The sequence below is a fragment of the Lutzomyia longipalpis genome, chromosome 4, assembly GCF_024334085.1.
Source record: "Lutzomyia longipalpis isolate SR_M1_2022 chromosome 4, ASM2433408v1".
NCBI classification, from domain to species: Eukaryota; Metazoa; Arthropoda; class Insecta; order Diptera; family Psychodidae; genus Lutzomyia; species Lutzomyia longipalpis.
Window position 1 is genome coordinate 11,134,518 of NC_074710.1, and position 25,106 is coordinate 11,159,623.

Below are 25,106 nucleotides of genomic sequence, written 5' to 3' on the forward strand. Positions count from 1 at the left end.
TAAGAAGAAAAAAACGAATGTATTTTGCTCGTTTGAATTTTTGCTGCCGCAAGACAACGTCGACACGTGCAAAAATTCTTGAGAAAGTTCCTTAAGAATGAAAGGAAGGGCGGCTTTGAAGGTGTAAAGAAAAGGTGGAATTTTTGGGAGAATGATTGTGGTTTTTCCACCCACACCGAGAGAGCAAGAAACCACGCAGAAGTGAGGAAGAAAAAACACAAAAGGAAGACAATACCAAGGAAACAGCACACTAAAACAAATGACAGGTGATTACGGTTTGCGAGAAAATACCCCCACATATGCTGGTGGTAAGAGCCAAGAATTTTCACCTTCTTCCGCTTCCTTTCTTATTTTCCAATCATCATCTCGCACCCATTCAGGCTCACCTCAGGCATTTTTCCATTGCCCAAGAAAAAAATCTCAGTTGAGCCATCTTAAGTGGTTATCCTTTTAGATTTTACATTACGAATTTCGGTGCATTTGAATGTTCTTTGACTTTTTTTTAGCATTTACAAATAATTTTAAGAATAATAACTGATATTGGGTTGTATTCAGCGATCAAGAAATCATTAAAATTTCATACCAAATTCTTGAAATTACAAGGATTTCTTGGTGGTTGAATACGACTCATTGATGTGTTGTAGTAAATTTGTCAAGATATTAATCAACATATTAAAAACTGTGAGTTTATTTATTCCAAAAGACATTAAAACTATGTAATTATAATAAGTGTTGTCAACCTCTACTTCTCATCAATCCTTTTCCGTAGTTCTTCAACATTTAATGCAAAAAGTAAATATAAGAAAAATAAAAGAAAATCTGAAGGTTATTTTATTAATTTTTGATCAATTATCTTTTTGATTTTTTTTTTATAAAAATAAATAACTTTTACCTGACTTTGATTTTATTCTATCTTTAAGGATAAAATTTATTCAACGAGACGATGTACGAGCTATTGTAAACATAACAATACGCTTTCAAGTACAACCGTCTCAAGAGCTTTATTCCTTTTTTATCAGACAAATAAAATAAGTTTCTGGGACATTAAAATGTTTGATTTTTGCACAATGCATACTCCAAACCTGAAGCTCAAACCTTAAAAGTTAGAAGTAGGAATAAAAATTTAAAAATATCATATTTTGAAGCTATTTTAAACTTTTTCCAATTCCTGGAATTTGAAACTTTCATCGTTGTACTGATGTTTTAAAAGATCTCTTTAACATTTATCTAATATTGTAAACAAGTATACTTAATGAATTTAGCCTTAATCTTATTGTACTGAGAACGAGTAACAAAAAAAAGAATGTTTATCGTCTGAGAAGAAGGAGAAGAATGAAAGTCCAACCAAAGGTAATTTATATTCTTCATGACGAAAACACATCGTGTGACAAGAAAATCTTTTTAATCTCTTTGTCAACCATAAGCACGTTAGATATGGGGATAAAAATTCGACAAAAACATTTTTATTGCTCACAAACGGCGTCTCTTTCATTCAACTTCTTTTGGAGAAAAATTCCTTGTAAGGGAGGTTTTTTGTTCTTCATGAGTGATGGTGTTGGATTAAAAATTAAAATTAGTTGGGTGTGGTATGTTAAGTTAATTTAGTCAATCTGGGATTAACATGTGTGTATATCTGTGTGGAATCTAATTGTGATAATTATCTTGTTAACTTCTTGTGAAAAAGAAAGCTTCTATATATATGTGGGGTGTGTCACTGCGTGAGTGAATTCCCCCCATGTCACTCTATGCTAAAGCATATGTCTGATGACACCTACAGTGTTAGCGAAACTCCCATACCTTCTCCCCTCAGAAGCCACCCCCCAATTCGAAATATGTTTTAGGGGTGTCACGGCAATTTGCCTTCTTCGTGTACAACACGATATGCCAACATTAGATGTTTGTGTTGTGCCACAATCCCAGAGTCTGCAAGATATCTCACACAGTCTCTCTCTCTCGCAGCATTTCCCGATAAGGGGATGTGTGATCCTCCTTTTGGGGCCTTAGGGTTGATTTAGGGGCACCACCCCGAGAGCACTTTGGGCAATTGTGCGAGATGGTGCGTGATTTTCTTCTCGATTATCGACTCACCGAGTAGAAATGCAACCCCCACTCCCGCAGAGAGGGATGAATTTCCTCATTGAAGGGATGATAGGTGGGGGTGGGTCGAGATAGAAAATTGACTCTAAACCCTTTCGATGTTATTCCATCGTCGGCACAATTGACTCTCCCCAAACCGCCTCCGTTTCGACCCTCTTTTCGATGAAAAATCCTCACGAAAAGAAAAGCCGCCCCCAGCTCCCCTAAGCACCGTTATCCGCAAATCAGAGAAATTGATGGGAAAACATGAAGACGGGACATGGGTGGAAAAAAAAGTGAAAAGAATCACTGGAATTTTCACCCAGAAGTCAACTCAACCACCCCCGCAAACATAAAAGAAAATGACTCAGAGCTTGATGCGGGGGTGTGAGGGAGGAAAATGAGAAATTTTCACAAACTAACACATATTGTCTATTCAGTTTGTATACAACACCCATGGGAGGTATTTCATTTCTTTTATCGCACAACGAGGTGAGGTTTTTTTGCAAGAGTAAAAAAAAACTGAAAGATGAGATATCTCACATGTGACATATGTCACAACATTGCATAAGCTAGGAGTAAATTATCTCCTGTTTTTCTTGAGAGCTTCGGTCTCACTACGGTAAGCTTCTGCAAAAGCTTTCAACTAAGAAAAAAAATTAAACATGAAGTGTTAAATTGATGTTTTGCTTTCAAAGATTAAATTCTGTGTAAAGAATTAATTAAAACGTAAAAGGCTGGAGAATCTATATAGTCTGGACAGTTAAGAAGAAGTGGTCAGTCATGCTTTGTTTTATGCGAAAACACATGAAAACACTCAATTTACTAAACTCGTAAAAATAGCTCATTAAGCTAGATAAATAAACCTAATTAATTTTTAATCAATAAAAAGTCTTTAAAAAAAATTAGGGGAAGGTGTGGTTGAATGAGTACCATTTCACAAATTGACCATACAATCTATTGAAAGTTAGAAAGAATAGTCAGATATTAGTTATCATAACATCGGATGTACCCTTTATGTTCAATATTTTTAATGGGTGAGAAAAGTAGATCCTATGTGACGCTATAAGTTATGTACCTAACTGTATTTTAGGGGATGTCTTTAGTAAACAAATTGTAATTATCTTTAGAAAGTTTACAGAATTAATTTACTTTTTACGATTTGACATAATTTATTTTATACAAATTAACCAACTTTTCCCCCATTTCCCCTATTTAATGAATAGTATATAAAAGACGAAAAATTTGTCCATTCTGTATAGTCGGTATTTTCGGTATTTTTAAGTAACACAGTGCGGAGTTAAACCTAATAATCATTTGAAAATGATTGGATTCCTAGAAACTCTTTTAGAAGATTTGGTTGAATTTATCTTTTCCACAAGTGGCCTAGTGATTGTTTGCTGTTCTTTAATTTACTTTATCTACAAATGGATCGTATCAAATCACGACGTTTTTGCTAAACGTGGCATTAAATTCATTCCACCTCGTCCTATTTTTGGAAACTTTTCTGACTTCTTTTTAGGAAGAAAAAATTTATATGCAATGGTGAAGGATCTCTACAACTATATGCCAGAAGAAAAGTAAGTCTACCTTGTTCAAATTAACCTTGCGATAGTATAGTCCATCCCAGCAAGCTCATTATCAATGGACAGTGCAGCTTCTTTTTTTTTAAACAGACGGAAGGTGAGGCCTTGGTGCAAGGTTGATTTGAATAAATTCTTGTAGAAAATGTTTAAAATCCGTGATATTAATAATTTAAATTTTCTTGTAAAATCAGAATATATGGCATGTTCGAATTGGGTAATGCTAAATACATGATCAAAGATCCAGGCTTACTGAAACAAATACTTGTAAAGGATTTTGATCATTTCTTTGACCGTGGTGTGAATATCGAAGAAGATCAAGATCCATTAATTAGTCTCAACATAGCACTAATAAATGGGAAGAAATGGCGAGATATTCGTTCAACTATAAGTCCAGCTTTTACAGTGAGTAAAATGAAAACTATGTTCCAATTGGTTTGTGAATGCTGCTCCGACACAATTGACTTCCTAGCTAGTGAAATTAAGGACGGTAAACCACTTCTAACCAATATGAAAGATTTATTTGGACGATTTGGAACTGATATCATTGCATCGTGTGCCTTTGGGCTAAAAGTCAACTCCTTTCGGGACAGAGAGAATGAATGCTACCGTCACGGGCAGGAATTGGTGGATCTTAATGGAATTCATGGATTAAAATTTTTATTCTTATTGGAATGTCCGAAGATATTTAAAGTTAGAACCAATATTTTTTTTTACAATATCTATCATTAAAAAAAAGTAATGAATAAATTATTAATTTTTAGTTCTTACGCTTATCGTTGTTTTCAAAGAAATTCAGTGATTTCTTTAAAAACACTGTTTGGGGTATAATGAAGCAAAGGGAAAAGGACAACATTTATCGGCCAGATATAATAAACATCATGATGGAGGCACGAAAGGGGAAACTCCGCTACGATGATAGTCAACAGGAAAAAGAAGGATATGCTACAGTTAAGGAAATTCGTATTGGAGAAGGAATGCATCACAGAAGTAAAATTAATTTCCTATTGCAAAAATGTCTTAATATGGCTAAATTTGCTTAATTTATTCTTTTTAAGAAATAACAGATGACGAAATATTGGCACAGTGCTTAACATTCTTTATGGCTGGTTTTTCAACAACAAACATATGTATGTGTTTTACAGCGCATGAACTTGCAATTAATCAAGATATTCAAAAAACTTTACTAGCCGAAGTTGATGCTACAACCCAAGCTCTTGGTGGAAAACCTCTAACCTATGAAGCAGTTCAGAATATGCAATACCTTGATATGGTTGTTTCAGGTTTGTTAAAGCTTAAAAGGGATAAAATACGTAAACGAGTAAACTCCTTTTCTATATAGTAATTGTCTAAAATTTTCTACTCAACAGAAAGTTTAAGATTGTGGCCACCAATTCCAACATCAAATCGAGAATGTACAAAACCATACAGAATTGAGGTTGATGGTACCTCATACAGCATTGCAGTGGGAGAATTAATCTACATACCAATTGTAGCTATACATCATGATCCAAAATATTTCCCAAATCCATTTTCTTTTGATCCTGAACGCTTCAACGAACAGAATAAACGCAACATTATTCCATACTCGTATCTACCCTTTGGTGCTGGTCCTAGGAATTGCATAGGTAAGACTATCTAATCCTAGTTTTCCTATTAACTTAAAAAAAAATAAAATTAAAATTAAAATTTTTATTTGATTTTCAGGTTCGAGATTTGCTTTGATGGAAATAAAAGCTATACTCTACTACTTACTCACAAAATTTACATTTGAAGCGTCGGAAAAGACTCAAATACCCATAAAAATGGCAAAATTGCAATTTTTCGTTAACGTAGAAAAGGGATTCTGGATAAATTTAAAGCCGAGAAATTAGTTTGTTTAGCAAGATTTGTCTGGCTTAATGAAATTAAACGGTATGTTTTATATTAATAAACAAAAACCAATATTTACAATGAAAAAATATGTCATCAAATTCTTTTAATGTCCTAATTTCTTTTTCTACAAATTACAAAGATATGAGTTATTTTTGTTTTCCTTCCAATTTATGGGAAAAAATTTATGATATATTAAAAGTAAAACAAAAAATATAATTAAATTGTTTAAAGCGGCATAAGTTAGTTATACAAAACTTAACTAATTAACCATAAAGCGTAGTTTAAGAATGAAAATGTAATTTCCTCATGTTTATTTTTTTTTTAAACAAAATCCCCACAGGAAAAACCACAAACCCACAATAAAGTTGCATTCCTCATTTTTGAGAAGGGGAAGAAAGGTAAATGTTGTGCAACATTATTCACATTTTAATTTAGTCTGTGTTGTACATTCTCATGAATTTTTCTTCGTGAACTGTTAAATTCCATGTTGGTAGTGTGCAAAGCTAAGTTTTCGCGCCAAAAAAAAAGATTTTTTGGTCACTTTATCCGTGGGGGAATAAATTTTAAATAAATTTTCCCTACAACTTACCCACTCTTTGTCTCCTCATCGTCATCCTCGTCTACAGTTTCCATTCGTCCACTGGGGTGTTTCTGTGGGCTATCATCGTTCCCAGGGGGTGAGTAGTTAATGTCGCACTCCGCCAGCAGCATATTTATCTCTTGTGGCAGTGGTTTCGGCACAAACTTACTCCTTCCGAGTCCTGCAAAAAGGGGAAGCACAAATACAAGTACTCCTTTAACACTCTTACACATACTCAATACACATGTGGGGCAAAAATTCCGCATTTTATTGCCACTGTGATATGAATAAATAAATGAAATGGAAGACACATTCATTTTCATGATATTCTTCATGTTTTACTTTTGAATTTGCGACAGGAGCTTCTGATGAAGTATTTTGCAAGCTTTATACTATATGTGAATTTTACCACAATATTTATGACCCCCCATCCACATACAGGGTGGTGATATAATAGCCAAGGGTTTGAGATGGAGGTTGTAGACAAAAAGCCTCCCCCGTACATTTTGGGAAGTGCAGGAAAAAGAGTCCCAACGATTGCACACACAACTTAAATCTTCCACCCCCCCATTGGGGGTGCTGATGAGACAATGTGTTTTATGCTACAGCTTGGAAAAGTTATGTGGGGAATTTTACCTAAATTACACTCACAGATACTTCATGAAACTCATTGTTGGGGTACTTTCCAAGAAATTATCGGCGGGAATTTGTCAGGAACATTTTCCATCATTTGTACCATTTGTACACAGAGATTTTTCATATAAATGCTACATCATTATGTAAGAATATTTTTGCAATATTTTCTAAAAACACTTTATGTTTTAAATTAGAAAGTTTGTAGTGTAAAATATGCTTTAAAAATACTAATAAAGTATTTTAGCTTTGATTCCTCTCTACATATTTAATTAAGGTCTTTATGATTGAATGTAAGCTTTTGCACATTTTCCTTTCAATAAACGAAGAGAATTCATTTTGTCAAGGAGCTAAATTTAGCTTTGAACTTTGTCCAATTTGAAAATGCATTACAATCCATATGGATTGATTTGATTGATTGTGTTGGCAAAACACAAAATCCATGGAGCAGAACAAAGGGAACAAAGTCCATATGCTTTTGACAATTAATCTACTATATAAATACAAATATGTAGTTGAAATTGAAGGATTTGATTTAACATCAGGAGAAAGGATAATTTCGATGTTTCTGATGCTTCTCAGATAATAATCAAAGAGATTTGTATGAGAATATGTAGGTAATGTACCAATTAAAGTAATAATTACTGTAATGGAGGTGTAATTCATATTGAAATACACTGCTTTCGATATTTGATATTATGCAAATTAGATGGTTTCTAATGGCAGGATGCGGAAAATTAAATAGAATCAACATTTACACTGAACCAGCTTATTTGGTCTTAATGGTGACCACATAATTACAAATTAATCACTTCTCTCTCTCTCTCTCTCTCTCTCTCTTTAAATACTCCCTGCATAAGCGATTTTCACTCTAATTATCACAAAATTAATTTAAAATTATATTTGTACTATTCCATACTATTTAAATTATATTACATATCCCATTGTCATATTAAATTTCAAATGAATATTATTTTCTGATTTAATATTAAACGTGAAAATTATTTCTTTTTGAATGATAATGGAAACATTCATGCGGAAGTAGGGAGCTTATGCAAAAATTTTCTACATATATCGGATCATAAAACATATATAATTTCAATTAATAAACAATGGAACATTTAAAATGTTTTATGTTGATATTATTTTAGCATTAATAGGAAAAAAAATTGCTAATGAATTTGAAAAAAAAACTCACCGTGAACTGTTGCCGTATGGAGTGTTGGACTAGCATTTGGTGTCCCAAAGTGAGTCGTTTGATGAATCTGCATCATCCCGTGGTACTTGACAGGCATCTGATGGCTGCCACCAAAATGTGTCTGGCACTGAAGGGTATTTGCTGGGAAGAAAACCACTGAATTTCCCCCAATTGGACCACTCGATGGTGGATACGGTGACGTCTGATGGGGTCCCTGGAAGCTCTTCATTGGTGACGAATGTGGAGTGCTGTTGAGTGTCTTTGTAGGTGAATTTCTTATGAGATGGCACGATTCTGCGGAAGTTAAATTTACTTTATAAAAAGGAATTTGAGCATAAAGTTTCATCCGCATTGCAAGAGCCTTACCTTCGTATTTGGAATTATCTTTGTGCCTCTGGAGGGCGTCGTAGCGATGTGAATTTGAATCCACCTGATGCGAGAGTGAATTAAGGGTAAAAATTAATTATTATACATATGTGAGGGTTTGGGGAAGAAGTAGAAGGAGATGAGAAAGGAGTGTGGCTCATGTCAATTTCCCGCACTCGCAGCATAAAGCTTCAAGAGAAAATTCATGCTCTCTTGAGCACGGAAAACTCTCTGTGTGCCTTTCACAGTGCCATCCCCACCACACATCACCATCTTCATTATTCATTAATTATGCAAATATCACAAATGTCTGTTATTTAAGTGACGAATAAATAATTTATAGGCTGGCGGTAGAAATCCACCCACAATTGAATACATTATCCTTTCTCAGCTTTGCCATCATCCCCGGAACTTTAGCTTTAGCGGCAAAGAATCCTCCGGCACATCCATTGCTCCAACCCCTCGCATACAAACACCCTTCCAAGCCCCAAGTTGATCCATACAACACCCAACATCACTGAGGTTTGACTCTTGTCGAATTTTGTGGTGAGAGAATTGATTTTGATTTCTCCGGGAAGATCAATTCAAATACATTCATTTATTCGCATTGGTGTGGTTCAGTTGGAGACATACGCCTCCCCTATGCTACCAAAAAGCTTCTCAGCTATACAATAAAAGCCTTTTGGAATGAATCTTGATCAGAGAGATTTGCAAGAAAGACGGCAGAATATATGGAGCGGGTAATTCGAAAAATTGAGGACTCATTGTCAAGAAGATTTTATTGACTTTCATTATTTTCTCCTTTATTCCTTTTTTTTATTCTCCTTAATTCTTCTCAACATGATCAAATTTCAAATACAAATACTCGTGGAAGGGGATTTATTAAATATTTCACAAATATATGAACAAGAAGCTTAGCAAGCACGTGTAGCGTCTTCCACACATTCCATGTTGTTTGAAATTTAATAAATTAAAAAGAAAACATGTGAGAGAAAGGATTTATTCGATAGGTACATTATGTATAATATATCGTAAAATTAGATTATTAAAGCATCGTCGTTAGATTCTTTATACTTTATAGAATCCTTTCCAAAAAAAAGTAATTGTGCTCTTTCCTTTAATTTTTCTAAGTTTTTTTTATTTTATAAAATAAACTGACAACGATATCCTCCCGGAAGTTGATGGAATTGATTTCCCAACGAGGTCACTCACAATGGAGTATGGGATTTTTTTTTTGCTATGCACAACAACAAAAAAGTTAAAAGGTCTTCCCTTTTCGTTGAGGATGCCGCATATAATTGGATTATATTAGGGTATCTGAATATCTAGGCTCAGCATGGGGGAAGGACATTAACTGGACAGCAAATGTGTTGCAATATTTGATGCCGCAGCTGAGGATGGAATTCTAATGAATTCCATCCCACAGCACTCCAAATTGAACATTGGATGTGCTCCAGTGAATGGAAGAGAGTTGGCAATTTTAATCACACTCAATCTCAATTTCTGTGGTTTCGATTCACACACCGCTCCGCCATGTGACCCTCATAATCTGTGTACCGGAAGAGGAGTCAACATTTATAATTACAATGTTATTTGACTTTATACCTTAGCGATGGGAGGTGTGCTGAAAGGCGGATGCTGGGATATGGTTCTATGAGGTTAGCCTATGACCCTAAAAAGGGTTGATTTTTTAAGGTTTTGCACATTCCACAGTCGTAGCCACACAATTCCAATTAAACATGCGGTCATTTCAGACTGTGGGGGCTGTGGGTTTTTGTGCATATAACCACAAAGCGGGGCTTTGATTTGGGATCAAATGGTGTGTCCTTTCTTCAAATCAGCCCCTCCCTCCATTCAAAGCCCTCAATAAATTTTCATTGGAGCAGAAAGAACCCCCCAGCAGGACATCTCTTAGCATAACGAAGTGATTTCATCGGTCTGCTGAAATGACTAAACTCACCTGATCCATTGGATGGTCACCCGCAATCTTCTCTCGGCACTTCTGACGATCCCCATGACTTCGTGTTGGGCACACCTTCATGTAAGCATACTGCAAAGCTTCAGCTAGGCGCCCACCTAAGCTCGAGAGACAAAGTAACATCAGTGGCACCCCCACGAGGGCGTACAGCATTGTAACGATTTTTCCCTCCGACGTACGTGGTGTTAAATTCCCATGTCCTGCAATTAAGGTAACAAATTTCAATATTAGGTTCGTTCAGTTCGTTTAACCTTAGTTTATTTTAAATTTATAGCTAATTGTTTGATTTATTTGATTTTTATGAAATTTCTCCTATTTTTAAGAAAAGATTATCAAATAGAAGAGGAAGAAAGGATACTCCAATTTGGACCTCTAAAAGGTTTTCCAAAAAGAAGAAAAAATAAAAATCAATTATTGATAATTTTTAAGTCAATTTAATACTTTTATTATTCCCATAATTTTCTACATCTAAAAAACTTTACATATAAGAGATCCAAACTAGGCCAGTTTTCCCTTAACTTTAAATCAGGTTCAATACACATGCTAGAACTTGTGAGAAGCTTAATATCAATTTCAGTGTTTGCAAATTTAATTTATCGTTATGCAAGAAGAGAACAAAATGTTTCAAATTCTCATTATGGCTCTCTACATTGTCATCTTATTTACGGAAAATAAATCTATCTACAATATCAACACAACATTGTATAACTTGATTAGGTAATGTAAAAGCTTGGGTAATGCCCATCCCTAACTTTAAACCCATATCAGTTATGAAAAACTATTCAAAATAGCATTCATAATATATATTAGGAACTGCGCTACATACATTCATGATAAACAAATGAGTTATCTACTTTACTTTAAACCAACTATATAGTCAAGCGTTTGGGTAATCTCAACTTTTACAACAATTGACGCTATATAGTTGCATGTAACAAGTAGTACGGAAGAAGATGTCAAGAGTGTTACACCCCCATTCAAAATTAAACTCCTCCAAGCAATAATCCTGTCTTGGGGATGGTGATTTTCATCCCTTGTAATGTCTTGCTAATTCCCCAAAGTTCCTCAATGAAGTGTTCTCTCTGACAAATTCGCACCAATGGATTCATACATCCCACCTTACATGGAGTAACTCTCCTTTGTATCCACCTTCCCCCCCCTCCCCTTATACCCCATATGATGAGAAGATGAAGGTGCTCTATACGTGCCCCAGGAGTAAGGGGTGACTCCTGACTGTCAGGCATTTTGAAATATCCACCCATTCACCCCCTGTATCATATATTATGAAGTTAATTCTGGTGCGGGGTGTGAAAATGGTGGATGAAAGCAATGTGAGAATTTTGTAGCCCAATTACATTTTAATTAGATTAATCAACACCGAATTGCCTCTTCACCTTTTCCGTGTCTTCGAGAGAGTCGCCAAAGAGTGAATGTGTGTTATATATATTCCGTGGAAACGTGATAAAGCCCCACATGTGCCCTAATGCCTTTCACCTCGGCTTATACGAGGGGTAATAAACACAATGAGGATTTCATGCTCTCCCTCACACACACACACCCTGTCGCATCGTACCACCCCCGGGGGGCTCAATTCCTTCGACACCAGACCATCCCTCTCTGGACCCCCAACTGAGAGGCATAAACTCACAGTGCGGAAGATGTGTCACAATTTAATCCCTGGAATACTCCACAACGGATTCACTTTGTGCGTTTTCAATTGCGTCTGTGCTTTCCTACTCCATTCCACAAACATTCAAATAAGCATCAAACCAATATTTATTTAAGTATTACGGAAACCACCCCAACCCCCCACGCAATGGGAAAATGTCTCTATATAAATTCATTAAATAATCCACCCTCTGATACTTTATCGCACACAGATAGAGATTCTTCTCAGAAGAATTTGATGGAGAATTTCGCACACAAAAAAAAAATGAAATCAAACAGAAATGAATGAAGATGGGGGGCAAAAAACGCACAAAAATCAATTTCCTCCCCGGGATCAATTACCATCAGAATTCTCGCACTGTGGGGGGGGGTGCTTAAGATTAGGGGGATTTCTTACTGGAAATTTTGTGTCAACACCATAGCAGTGATTTTTCCCATTAGCAAGAATATAAATTGAATATTTTCCTAATATTGAAAAGAAAGATATCTACATATGTACCAAAAGCCTTTCACCTCGGCTTATACGAGGGGTACGTACATATGTACGTACGTACATACATATTTAAACGCTATAATAAACGTAAAAGTTTTTAAAAGAAATGATATTAGAAGTGTCAAACGAAAGAAAATGAATATCAAACGTTGGATAAAAGTCAAACGTTAAAAAAGAATTGTCAAACCTTTCAAAAGATATGTCAAATGTTAGAATTGTACAAATTGTCAAAAAATTCAAATTCAAATGCCACAACCGTTAATAAAGTAATCTCAATCTTCATATAATCTAATCCACTAGACATTTTTTTAAATTGGATTGTTTCATCTTTTTTATTAAAAAAAAAAAAGTAAAGTTTACTATCCAAAAACATCCCTCTTGAATGGATTTTTGACTACACTTATAAGAACACTCATAAATATTATATTTTATACGGAAAAATTAAGCTTTTGTTGAATTGTTAAAACTCACCAATAGTTGTGATAACGGTCACAGAATAGATGAGAGCTTCAGTGAAGGACCATCTAGGCGCACTGAAGCGATGATCTGTCCCAAGAGCCTCCACCAGTCCACCCTTTGTGGCAGCCACGATGGATCCCTCAAAACGACGCAATTGTTCATGCACCAGGAGCGTCCAATTGCGTTCGTAGAGCACATTGAGGCGCTCTGAAAAGCAGAGAATAAACCACACTATGATAGTCCATTGGAAAATCTCCACAATCCTTCTTTTATCACATTTCCTCTCGCGGTGATGCATTGTTTTCAGAATTCTCATGCAAATTTTCGCACGCAAAGATTATTACATGAATTCATTGAATAATATCCTACTCTTGCACCCCACAAGAGAGGGCTAGTGTTACTTCCGTAGAAACGATGGGGTGCTCTAACACTGGACGCGTTTGGTGTGATGGACAAGAATGATGTGGAAGTGACACTGATTGGATGGAAATATGAAAGGCGTCGGTTACAAAAAATAAACATGTTTTGATACCCATCGAGCTCATAAAGCTACATAGCTACATTTTTTTTTCATTCAAGTTAAGGGCCTCGAAGCATTCTTTTATGTTTCAATAATAGAGACTCAACTAGATTGGGTAATATCTTGGTTGATATCTTGAAATGACTTTAAATGATTTTTTTCTCTTAAATAGTATCCAATTCTTATGACAAGAAATTATTCTTAAAAAAGAATTTTTTTTATATATATTTTTTGAATCAAAATAAATTAAACTAATTTTCTGACTGTCTGCCTAATGTAATCTCGGGCAAAAGAAAATATTTATGAGCTTTACAAATAAATTATGAATGGTAAGTAAATGTTAGAAATTGCTGAACAAAATATTTAAAAATAAATCAATTTCACATACAATTAAGCTTTCAACTCTGTTAATCTCTTAATTTATTGTTTAAAAAACCTCTGCGGGGCAATTTGAATATCCACCACACCAATAGAAATGTTTCCTGAAGATTGATGATGAAAGTTTTTGTGTTAATTGAAGAGGAAATTTTCCAAATAAACTTGCTTATACAATTTTTAATTATTCTCCATCCCGAGGTTTTTCCACGCCATTTCCTGGGTCACACAGAAAATTTATCGTTAGCCTGTGAGCAATACCTTCATCAGTAGGTATAGTTTCGAACAGGAAAAGAGGAAGAAAGAGTAAAAGTGGGGTGAAAATGCTCAGAGACACCAAGAATCTTATCTGGTAGAGCACAGCATCCTCACACAAGGGTGGGTGGGTAAAAGTGGTTTTCTTCTCATGAGAATTTCCCATTGAAATTCGTGCGTGTTGTGTAACCCATTGGACCCTCAGGTAGCACATTTCTTCCTCAATTTAAATTTAATATCCCACACCTTATAATATTCCAACGTAAGAGGGATGGTGTTGGCAACAAAGAGGTGAGAATCACAACAGAAAAGGTGAGAATATACTGCATTAGATGTGAGTTAGATGAATAGATGGAAGAGACTTTTATAAACTTACCAAGAAAAAAGGGTTTTATATTGAAACACTCAATAAAATCGATTACTAAATGAAAATACCTTTCATATTTTGTTGTATTTTATGAATTTTATGACTAATTGACCGCAAAAGTGCATTTTATTATAATTTTAAATTAAAAGTCTATACGAGCCGTCGATAAATTTCCAATAAAAATTTAAAACTAAGGAAATTAATAATAACCTTTTTTTAATTAGTGGATTAAAGTACAATAAAACTCATTTCCTTATGTTTTAATAAATTCCTGATAACTATGAAAATTTCAAATGGAAAAATGTAATTATAAAAGCTTTGCAATAAACAATATTATACTATTTATTGAGTTGATATTTCCGAAAAATCCAATAAAAAATAAATTAACAATTCAATTTTCCAATTCCGTTGGTGAATGATAATGAGTTTTTCTTTTGTAAATTGAATTTTGTGTTTTTTTCAGATCTCCCTCACACGTAAATATTTTTGAAAAATTACATTTTATCAGAATATGACGTGTGATGTATGTGTGTATCTCTTCCGTATTATAACAAACATACCTGTACAAAATAAATGTAAAAATTACATAAACTAATTTAAAAAAAAAGCTCTCTCTGATTCAATCATTTCGTGATTTTTAGTCAGCTTAAAAACTTGGACAAAACAGTATTTTTACGTATAGAATCATGAAGCAAACATAAAATGAAAAAAAAAACCCAAAGCCTCTTAATTGAAAACTTCCTATATGGAGCTTTAAGGACTTTTTTCCAATTTATTTTTAATTTCCTGGGAAATTCATAAGTTCAAGTGGACAGCTTTCCACATGACAGAGCTTCCACGTGAAAAGCTGGCAAAGAGCTTTTTCTGATTTAAAAGCCCCTTCACAAATGGTGGACAAATCCAATCGAATACACAAGTGCGTGGCCCCACTTGAGGGACTCGGTGTTAGAAAAAATAGGTGAAGTTCGTTTATTCAACTCCATTCTCACTCACGTATTCATACGTTGAAATTTTACATAACGCATTAGAAGAATTTTAGAGAGATATATTCATTTGATTGTTTTATACCCCTTACTTTCAAGACTTTTCTTTGTCCACAATTTCTAAAATTTTCTTCTAAAGATTTGTTTTTATACATATAATATTCTTATTTATGTCTTCCTTAATAGGAATCAGTTTAAATTGTCCTTTTATCATGATTCTTTGGCCTACAGAAATAAAATGCACTCATAGGTTCATTCTCTGGCAGAAGTTAGAATTTCCTGTGAAAGCTCTTTACTTTACCTATCTATGTATTTTAGGTGTGTGAATTTTGCTTCCGCTTTAAGTATATAATTTTCAATATAACCACGATTTTCCCAGGACTAGGCTTCCTCAAACACCCTTGTGGGAGCTAGCAGACAGAAAGAAAGCTGCCGAAAAACTTATCTATACCTATGGTGATGTTTTTTACTGCAGGCAACAGGAAAAATGTGAGCAATAAAAATATTAAAATTCATACAAGAATGGATGAAGAGATCCTCTTTTTTTTTCTGTGAACAACCAAGCGTCAAACGCACCAAAGTGGGGGTTGTGTCTACAACAGGAGTTCTTGTACCGCAAAGTATATAACTTTTCAATACGCCGACTGAGGTGGAAAACACGCGAGAGAGAGAATGAAAAACAGCGAGGAAAATGTGGAAAGGGTAAACCTCTTGCCTGTCGTACTTCATAGTCTGTTGAATGATTTTCCCCCATTTGGTGTAGGTATATACCCCAAGGCGGAACAAATCTGGAATTTAAGTACAACCACAGGTATGGTACAATGCATTAATTTTCATAAAGGAAAATTTTTCGAAAAAAAAAGTGAAAATGGTGAAGAGAATATTTTACGGGCTTACAACAAGTTTTTCATTAATTTTCCTAATGAGATATGTAATAGGAATTTTCTGATAGAGCGCTGGAAATTTTTTTTTATTAAAATAGAGCTAAGCTGCAGTTAAACTACATACATAAATTATTCCGCAAAATACATACTTACATATTATAACAATTTAGAGAATTTATTGAAGTAAAAGGAATTTGGACTTTTAATTTTTCCTTTCTTTTGCAACTGTTAGATGTTCGAATTCAGCTTCTATAGCAATAATATTTCTAATTTTCATTATTTGGTAAATTATCTTTTTGTTAAAAAATCATTAAAAAAATATTACCACAATTTACAGCATTAACGTTAACTATTTATCTTGCCATATATGTACATTGAGACAAAATCCAATATATTTAGCCCTTCCTGTCATGGAAGATCCCACCGCCAATTGAGGCCATCATAAATTTTTGCCATAAAACACCCCCTCCTGGGGGTGATTTCCATCGTCTGTGTTTGATTTTCACCTCTATCGGAGGTGCGATAATCAAATTCAACTTAGTCACTGATGGAAGAGCAATGGAGTGTGGCGTTAATGTGAAAAGTTTACCCCGCCTGGGACAACAGCACATCCAGCTTCTTCCTCACACTAGCGCGATCAATAAATTTCACCTTGTTTATTTCCTGGTGATGCCTCTGGGTGGGTGCCAAAAAATTGCAACACACGCGTATTATATATGTAGTAAATTGGGCAGGGAGATTTAATAGTTTAATTTTATGTGTTCCACGTCATCTAACTTTCGATATGGTGCTTTCGAGAGGATCATCTCGTGTATCTATGCTGTACTATGTGGGGATTTGTATTGCGCATACGGGGATGATTTTATAGCTATGGTAGCTTTAAAAGGGATTTTTTTTATGATTTACTCCACTCTCGCTTGGTGATTATGTCCTCGGCAATTAGTGCTTCTGCTATTAAACATGCTCCTCAAACTCATCTTGTGGCATGACTGAGAATTGCTGTGGACCATAAATTTTCCACCCAAGCACTAAACATTTGACATGGCTCAAGGTGATAAACTGCCGGGGTCACACAACTTGATGATATTTCTTGACATTTTCCTCCATCTTTTGCTCCTTAATTTTTCTTCCGCTCTTCCCCACCACCGCCCCAAATTTCCCTCATTTTACCTTCAATCCCATCATTTATACAAGAGCGAGACATATTAACGTATGTCTCGAAGGATTCTTCATGCGACTCAAACTCTTTTCATATAAAAAAAAACATCCCAAGGACATCTGTGCATATAGTATAATCTTGAGCTTCATTAACACAACATTCTCTGTGGTGAAGCACCGAAGGAGATAACAAGAAATATGTATATACCAAGGATTTCTGCCAATTTCCCGGGGAAAAATGACAAAATGATGAAAAGAGGAGAAGGCAAAGTCAGATGAATCCCTGGGATGTCCTTTGATTGAAACACGACAAAAAATCATAAGGCGGAGAAATTAAATCAAATAAACACACAAAATCATAAATCCGAGCAAAGATGGAGAATACAATTTCTCATCTTCCCCCGCCCTTAGAAGAGTGTCAGATATTCTTCTACAAAATGATGATATACCCCTCATGCAACCACGAAAAATTCAACACCACACCATTCGTTTACAGAAACCAAATCGAAAAATCCTATTTATTTATTTAGACATTTTTTTTAACGTAATTCTCCTTGGGAATTAATAGACTTATCCACCTTGTAAATAAATTAGAATTTTGCTTATGGATGATTCCAAGAAAAAGAAGCCGAGGGAGGCATAAAGCTCTAAATTTGAATTTATTCTCACTGCGCGTCCCATCTGAATTTCTCATTGGAATTCAACGCATGTGTGTGAAAGGCATTAAAAGCGATTCCTGAATTAAAAGAAATCTGAAGAAAAATATTATAAAAAGATGTGTTAGTATCTGCGTAGATTTAACGAAACGAAAAAAAGGAATTAAATAGAAAAATTAACCGAAATATTCCGAGGAGTTCCTGAAGTATGAAGCAATGTTAATTGTACATTCGTTAAAATAAGAGTACCTCTACACACGAAAATAAAACAAAATAAAAAAAGTATTTGGCTTACCTGTAATTGTCCACAGTTCCCTGAGGCAGTCTTCGCGGCTTTTAATGATGGACGCCGCAACAGGGTTTTGTCCTGTGGGTGCTTCCAAAAGTGGGAAAATAAGTGCCCCCATCACCGAGTAGCCTGCCACAAGGAGTACCAATCCGGGTGCTGAGAAGATGATACGGAATGCAACACCTGCACACCGGCTAGTTTGTTCATGTGGGTGTGAATCATCCAAATCTTCTGGTTCATCGGATACTGGTGGGTGCTCAACATCGGACATGACTCACACACCATTCCAAGAAGTACTCCCAACCCGCTCTGAGTCACGTGAAATCTGGAAAATAAAAGAATTTCCCGTTCTTATGTAATTCATAATGCATAAAATATTTTAATTATGTTTAGAGATTAAAATGCTTCAACTATAGGTATTCATTCTCCTTTTAATTTTGTGATTTTTAACTATCATTTTAACATGTGAAGCAGGGGAATATCGCATTGAAATTTTGAACGGTTCTGCACACATTCTGCCACTAAATTGTATTTCTTTAACACGTTGTTCACATAAAACGCCCAGATTTGAGGGCAATCGAGTCCCTGCTGAGAGTTTATTTATTCAAAATACTCCTCAATTTAATTACAACATCCATTTAGTCCACTGAACCATGTTTAATTGCTACTGCAGACATACCTTTTGGTATCATTGTGCAGAAAATTGGATCTTGATTAAAATTAAACACATTCAAATGCATAAATACAAAACCCGCAAACAGTTTTTTTTTACTTTAATAAAATCACAAAAAATATTTTCATTATCAGAGCATATCATAATTTTACTTTTGATGCAACTAAATGAAACATAAACCCCAAAGTATAGAGCACAGTGCACCGTAATTGAGTTTTCTCTCTGTCGATGGTATCAACCGCACCATTTTAGAAGAGCACCCTCATTCTCACTTCCGCTTCAAAATTGCAACACTTTGGTAGCACTTTCGTAAAATAAAGACGAAACTCAGGTATACATCTTTAGAGTAGTTAAATATTCAAGAAAATTAAACTTCTTCTGCGTCTTGTTTGTCTCATGACGAGAAGTACGTTGTTGATGCTTATTAGTTCGAGAGCAAAAGGTAATAAAATTCTTCTTAAAATTTTTCTTTTTGCTAAAATAGGAATGTTGACTGCTAAAAATTAGTTTCTTAAAAACTCATAGATCATAATTTTTCCCCCTAATTCATGCTTCCATCTAGCTTTTTCATCATAAATACAACGTAACATGTCACTTAATATTTCGAAGCTTTTTGTCACATCATAGTTCAAGAGGAAGAAATCGAAATTTTAAAAAAGCCACCCACTTGCTATAATAAAGAAAAATAAAACCCTGCTGTCAATAGTTTTTGGCCACGTGGGAGAAACAACCGGAAGGAAAAGTTTTCATTTTGACTTCCTACTGTTTCAATGCATTCGAGTAAATTCTTCTATCTCCCCAAAACATCATACAACCTCCTTCTGCTATTTGACATGTTTATAGTGTTGCAGAGGGAAGTTATACATGACAAAACCCTCTCGGGGGTGCCATACGAACCACCCCCATAAATGGCTGCAAAGTTGCAACATACATCAAGTTAGTCACACAACATCTCATTCAATCGCACCAAATACTCATAATATTGAAACCACACAACATGTCACTCATGCCACCCCATTCGTACAGATATACATACATGTATCTATTGTGCACATATCACAATTCTTAGAGTGAAAATTGAGATGATTTTTGTTGAGAAAAAGAATGATGTTTGCTGATTCGAAAGGGGGACACAACAGTCTGTGGCCGTATGTACAAGAAAAGCTCCGTCATGTGGAATTACGAGAAAAATCCTGCACTGACCATTAGCCCTCCTTCCTCCATATAAAACAAGAAACCTTTCCAGCAGATTTCTCAATTTTTTTATATATATATAAATCCCCGCAATATTTGCAGTTTAAACACCTTTCGCACAGTCCAAATGGAGCTTTCGCACAATTAACTTGCTTGCAGAGAGTTTAAATTGTTCCATTTCACCCTATTTCTCCCTACACGGTGATTTCTATTACTCAATGTGAAAAAAAATGATTTCCCTCACAGTGTTAAATGGATTGAAAAACGATATGAAAGTGATAAATTGTGGGTGAAGGAACAACACATTAAAAAAAAATCTATAGTCATGCGAATTTATTAAAAAAGAATGAGAGATGAAAAGCTCGAGTGAAAGCTCTTTATTATTCCCATCACAATCATGAGATTTTGTATGGATGAGATGGACAATGAAAATCCTCATAAAAATTTAATAGATATAGTTGGAGTTTTTCTATGCTCAACTGTCATTAAATATATCGATTAGAAAATAAAATTTAATTTTTAAATACCTATAGAATTTTGAATTTTCATTTAGTACACGCCACAAAGGCAAAAGTCTTATCTTGAACCGTTAGAATAAACACCACATATTTGAAAAAAATGTCAAATTTAAAAAACGCGTCAAATATTAATAGTAAATGTCAAATGTTAAGAAAGAAATGTCAAATACTTGGAAAAATGTCAAAATTTAAAAAGGTGAAACGTCAAACATTTGTCAAACTGTAAAAATGAATGTCATGTTAGGAAAAAATGTCAAAATTAGAAAATAAATAATCCTTAGAATATATTAATAAAATCAAACGGTAATAGCCGTTAATATCTCGTCTTTTTATTTCAATCTTTAAAACATTCGACTAATCATTTAATTTTTTAATAGATTTTAGCATTTTTGTACCGAAAAAAAAGATTGTTCTTCTTGAAATCCAATAAAGAATGAAATTTTTTTTGCCTTTGTTCCTTTATTATTTATTCCAAAACTTTCACTCAAAAATTCATGACGTTCATTGGTATTCTCTGTGTCTTACCACGGAGGTCGATGGTAATTTTATTTGTGAAAGATGGAGGTTCATTTGTGTTTTTTTTTGCGGTGTAGTAAAGCAAACGTCTACTGGGGGTGTGAGTAAAAGGAAACAGTAGGAATTAATTACATCCATTTGGCGTCTGAGAGTAAAAATGTTTCTTTTATTGATTCTCGCTCTCAAAGTTTCTTTGGAAGGAAAATTCAATTTTATCCCCTAAATAGAAGAATATTGTTTCTTCTCTCAAACAATTCAGTGGAATTTATGGATTTCGATGGGGAAATCATTGAGTTTGTGTATTACCCTCTTCAACAATTTAAAACTTGCTAATTGCTTAATGCTAAATCTCACTTAATATTTCAAGTTTGGTAACATTGAGAGAATCTTCTTGGAAATTCCAAACCACACGGTATTCTGCATACTTTAGCTTAGTTAGACTAATCGAATATATTCATGCAGCTGTGAAATTAATTGGATTCCTCAGAGGTTTACTACGCCACAATTGATACAATTTGTGGATCATATGTGTTTAGCAAATACTTCAATTTATCTAATCTACCACGCATCGTCTAAGATCGAAACAACAGCATTTTATTTATTTTAAATATAGCACATTTCCAAATAAATTCATTTTATCTAATTTTATTTAATGACTTGTAAAAGTGACTAAAAGATATTAAATTTAATTTTCAAATTAAAAAAAAATTATCATTTTCTGAAAATAAATTACTTCAAGTTAATTTTAGAAACTTCCTCAAATCATTCAATTTTTACTCTCACATTTGAGTGGATTCACAGACATGGAGTGAATTTTTTAAAATAAATTTGTCCCTCACCTCTGTGAAATGAATACGTTACTTCTTTTTTACCCTCTCGACGTTTTTAGGTCCATATATGTACCCAGCTTTGTTGATTTAATTATTTACCCACGGGACAGCGACTAATTCGCTCGAATGGATTCACAATGCGAGCTTCTGCTGACACAATTTTTCCTGTTTTTTCGTATAAAAAGCAATTTCAAGATCAAATGTCACAACGTGCAGCATTCTCTCTGAATTCTCTTTTTTGTGGACACGTTTTTTTTTTCTTTATTATTTTCACACCAAAGTGCAAAAATTTTCCACCAAAAGAATTTTTAATATTTACGAGGTGGTTGGAAGCTTTCATTTGTTGTTCTCTTCATTAGCAATTTCATATAAAACTTTTAAAATTTTAATTTAAATACAAAGACGTTAAACAAAATATTTTAGGCAGGAAGGAACGATTTATCGTGAATATAAGGACTTTTAGGGATCTGAATTAAATATTTTTTTTTTATAAATATATTTTTTCTTCTTTCATAATTTGCTTTGCAAGTTCAACTCAAGTGAAGAGATTTTGTATGAATTTCAAACCCAGTTTTGCCTGAAGGTTTTTCAAAACAAAGCTTCATTTCATTCAGGTTTTTGCTTTTCCTGACGTTTTTTTTTAAAGCGCAGAAAAAGGTAAAATACATTTTTTTTAAACAAAAAAATCAGCAAAAATTCTTAAAGAAGAAATTTTATCTGAAGCGATATTTTTTTTAGGAAAAATCTCCCTTTGGACAAATTCACTTCAATGTTAAATTTAATTACGATTGAATCTCTCAAGTTATATAATATTCAAATGATGACAACTTTGCGAGGGGGAAAAGTGCGCACTTCACAGGGTTTTGCTTTTCTTTTGATGAATTCCTGACTTTTTGCCATCATACCACCTTTAATGTGGTCGGGCCTACAATAAATCACATCTCGCCAAGGGAGATTTATTATATCACAATTCCCTAAATGGAATGAGGAAGTCATCTCCAGTCTAATTTTCAGAGAAACTCTCAAGGGAGCACCCGCACTCCATGGTATATTCACTCAAAGATTTTTCAATTTGCAGACTCGGGCGATATTTAATTACGTGTCGTAGAACTTCCCTCTTGGGGAGCTTTTTTGTGAGAGAGAGAGAGCGTAATTTTTTCACAAATTTCTCAACGACCAAAATCCATCAACGTGCAATTGATTATAATTAGTGGAGCTCTCAATGAAATCCCTGTATAGGTAAAAATGCTTCTTTCACTACTTTTATTGCAGTTTTTCTGCAAGAGAGTAAGAATAATTAAACATTTCATTCACATTAAAACTTTCAAGGAGGTTAAAGAAATATAATTGGAAAATTTCTTCAATCAACAATTTGGGTATAGCTATTAAAAGCTCTTTTAGATGGTGAAAAGCTTCATATTATTGTGACAAACTTTTGGCGTTTTGCACAGTGAAACTTTCCAAGAAAGCACCCAAAAGATACCCCCCTCCCGCGCCCCAAAATCAGCCTGAGGAAGTACTTTCGACTGTGAAGAATGGAAGCTCATCAGGCGATGATTTGAGCTTTTTTTGTGAGTGTACGAAAAGCTTCGAGATATCCTGCCACTCTGAAAAGACGACGAGGAAATAGGAGGAAATTTGAAGAGACATTTGCATCTCTATTTATTGTCACCAACCCCCGTGTGAGATGGGGTGGCACAATAAAGGGATGTAGCTGTAAAAGAATGAGACTCTTCATGAGATTTTCATTTTGTTGAAGACACTTGCAGGACTATTTCATTTTGTTGTTTTGCTTTAAGGCTTGTTAAAGTTTTAAAATTATTTCCACAAGTTGACCCATGTAAGGAGTCCGAACAACTTTCGTAAAAAAAATTAAATTTTTATTAAAAGTAGAAGAAATTTTCAAGACTTCAAGATTTTTTTTATCATGTTTCAAATTTATTATTGTATCTATGTGCTCTTCAAACTAAATTAAATAAAATAAACGAACGTATATTTTTAGCACTACAAAAGAAGTTTTCATTTAATTAATGTAGGTGAAAAACAATCGACAATATTAATTTTTTAGCATCTGTTCTTCAGCATTTTGCTTAATTAGTTGGTAGGTATTTCACAAAGTGAAAAGACCAACTATTTTCACTTTACGTTCTAGCTCAAACAAATCATAAAATTATGAATTTCAATACCGAAATTGGTTTCAAAATATTCATTTTGAAATGAATTTTATTCAATTGAATTCCATTTCATAATTATTCATTGACTTTGCTCAATTTAATATATACAGCTGTGGTGATAAAGGTGGAAAATTCAGTTGTGGTTTATTGGCTAAAGAGACGTTTGTTCAAATATTTGCGCTCTTTTGAACGCTTTTACCTAATCCAGAAATAAACGAATATTTCCCACTCTCAACGCAATTTCAGACACCACCCACAAATATCCGAAATTCATATTTCAAACCAACATTAATTAATGATTTATACAAATCCCAACCACAGAAATGTGTTTAGGATACAAATATAAATCCCAATATCTGTCAAATGTGGAAATTATATCAAAATAAATAGCATCATTATTGATTTAAGTGCCAACGTGGAAGTAGACTCTTTTTCTCCTTTCAAACTGGACGGTAAATTGCTAGCACAAAAAAATTGTATGTGACACAGAATCTTGTGGCAATAGCAATAAAATACACACAAAGCTGCCAATGTAAATTCCATACCAACCCCCTTCGAAATAAGAGATTTTTATTGAAGGTTTTACTTGGCAATTTCTTATTCATAACTTCCGGACACGTTAGCTTATTTATGAGGGTAGGTGTGCCATGGAGGAAAGTCCACAAACTATAAATAAAGGCTCCATGATTGAATGGAATTAATCGTGGTGGAAAATAGGTATAACTTTAGGGTATACCTATGAAGGGGGAAAAAAGAAGAACACTCAGCTATAGGGAAAATCAATAAGATGAATCGACTGTTAAAA

The 25,106-nt window shown here is 34.2% G+C and overlaps 4 protein-coding genes across 4 annotated transcripts in view; 3 read left to right on the forward strand and 1 right to left on the reverse strand.

Annotated features, from left to right (window-relative positions):
* Positions 1 to 25,106, forward strand: part of LOC129796090 (zinc finger protein 431-like) — a 382,644-nt gene that overhangs the window by 185,370 nt on the left and 172,168 nt on the right. The gene's annotated exons all lie outside the window — the stretch shown is intronic.
* Positions 1 to 25,106, forward strand: part of LOC129796188 (luciferin sulfotransferase-like) — a 220,233-nt gene that overhangs the window by 22,959 nt on the left and 172,168 nt on the right. The window lies entirely within an intron of this gene.
* LOC129796108 (uncharacterized) overlaps positions 1 to 25,106 on the reverse strand; it is a 38,699-nt gene that overhangs the window by 1,553 nt on the left and 12,040 nt on the right. Inside the window, exons 2-7 of the mRNA XM_055837836.1 lie at positions 18,403 to 18,721; positions 12,922 to 13,116; positions 10,272 to 10,489; positions 8,312 to 8,375; positions 7,946 to 8,239; positions 6,124 to 6,295 (exon numbers count right to left, since the gene is read on the reverse strand). Of these exons, the coding sequence (XP_055693811.1) occupies positions 6,124 to 6,295; positions 7,946 to 8,239; positions 8,312 to 8,375; positions 10,272 to 10,489; positions 12,922 to 13,116; positions 18,403 to 18,667 (1,208 nt within the window). The 5' untranslated portion in view covers positions 18,668 to 18,721. The remainder of the gene's footprint in view (positions 1 to 6,123; positions 6,296 to 7,945; positions 8,240 to 8,311; positions 8,376 to 10,271; positions 10,490 to 12,921; positions 13,117 to 18,402; positions 18,722 to 25,106) is intronic.
* On the forward strand, positions 3,335 to 5,642 carry LOC129796114 (probable cytochrome P450 9f2). The gene is made up of 6 exons (XM_055837846.1): positions 3,335 to 3,656; positions 3,854 to 4,352; positions 4,424 to 4,649; positions 4,718 to 4,942; positions 5,030 to 5,287; positions 5,367 to 5,642. Exons 1-6 carry the CDS (start codon positions 3,400 to 3,402, stop codon positions 5,531 to 5,533), a joined length of 1,632 nt encoding a protein of 543 aa, XP_055693821.1. The 5' UTR covers positions 3,335 to 3,399; the 3' UTR covers positions 5,534 to 5,642.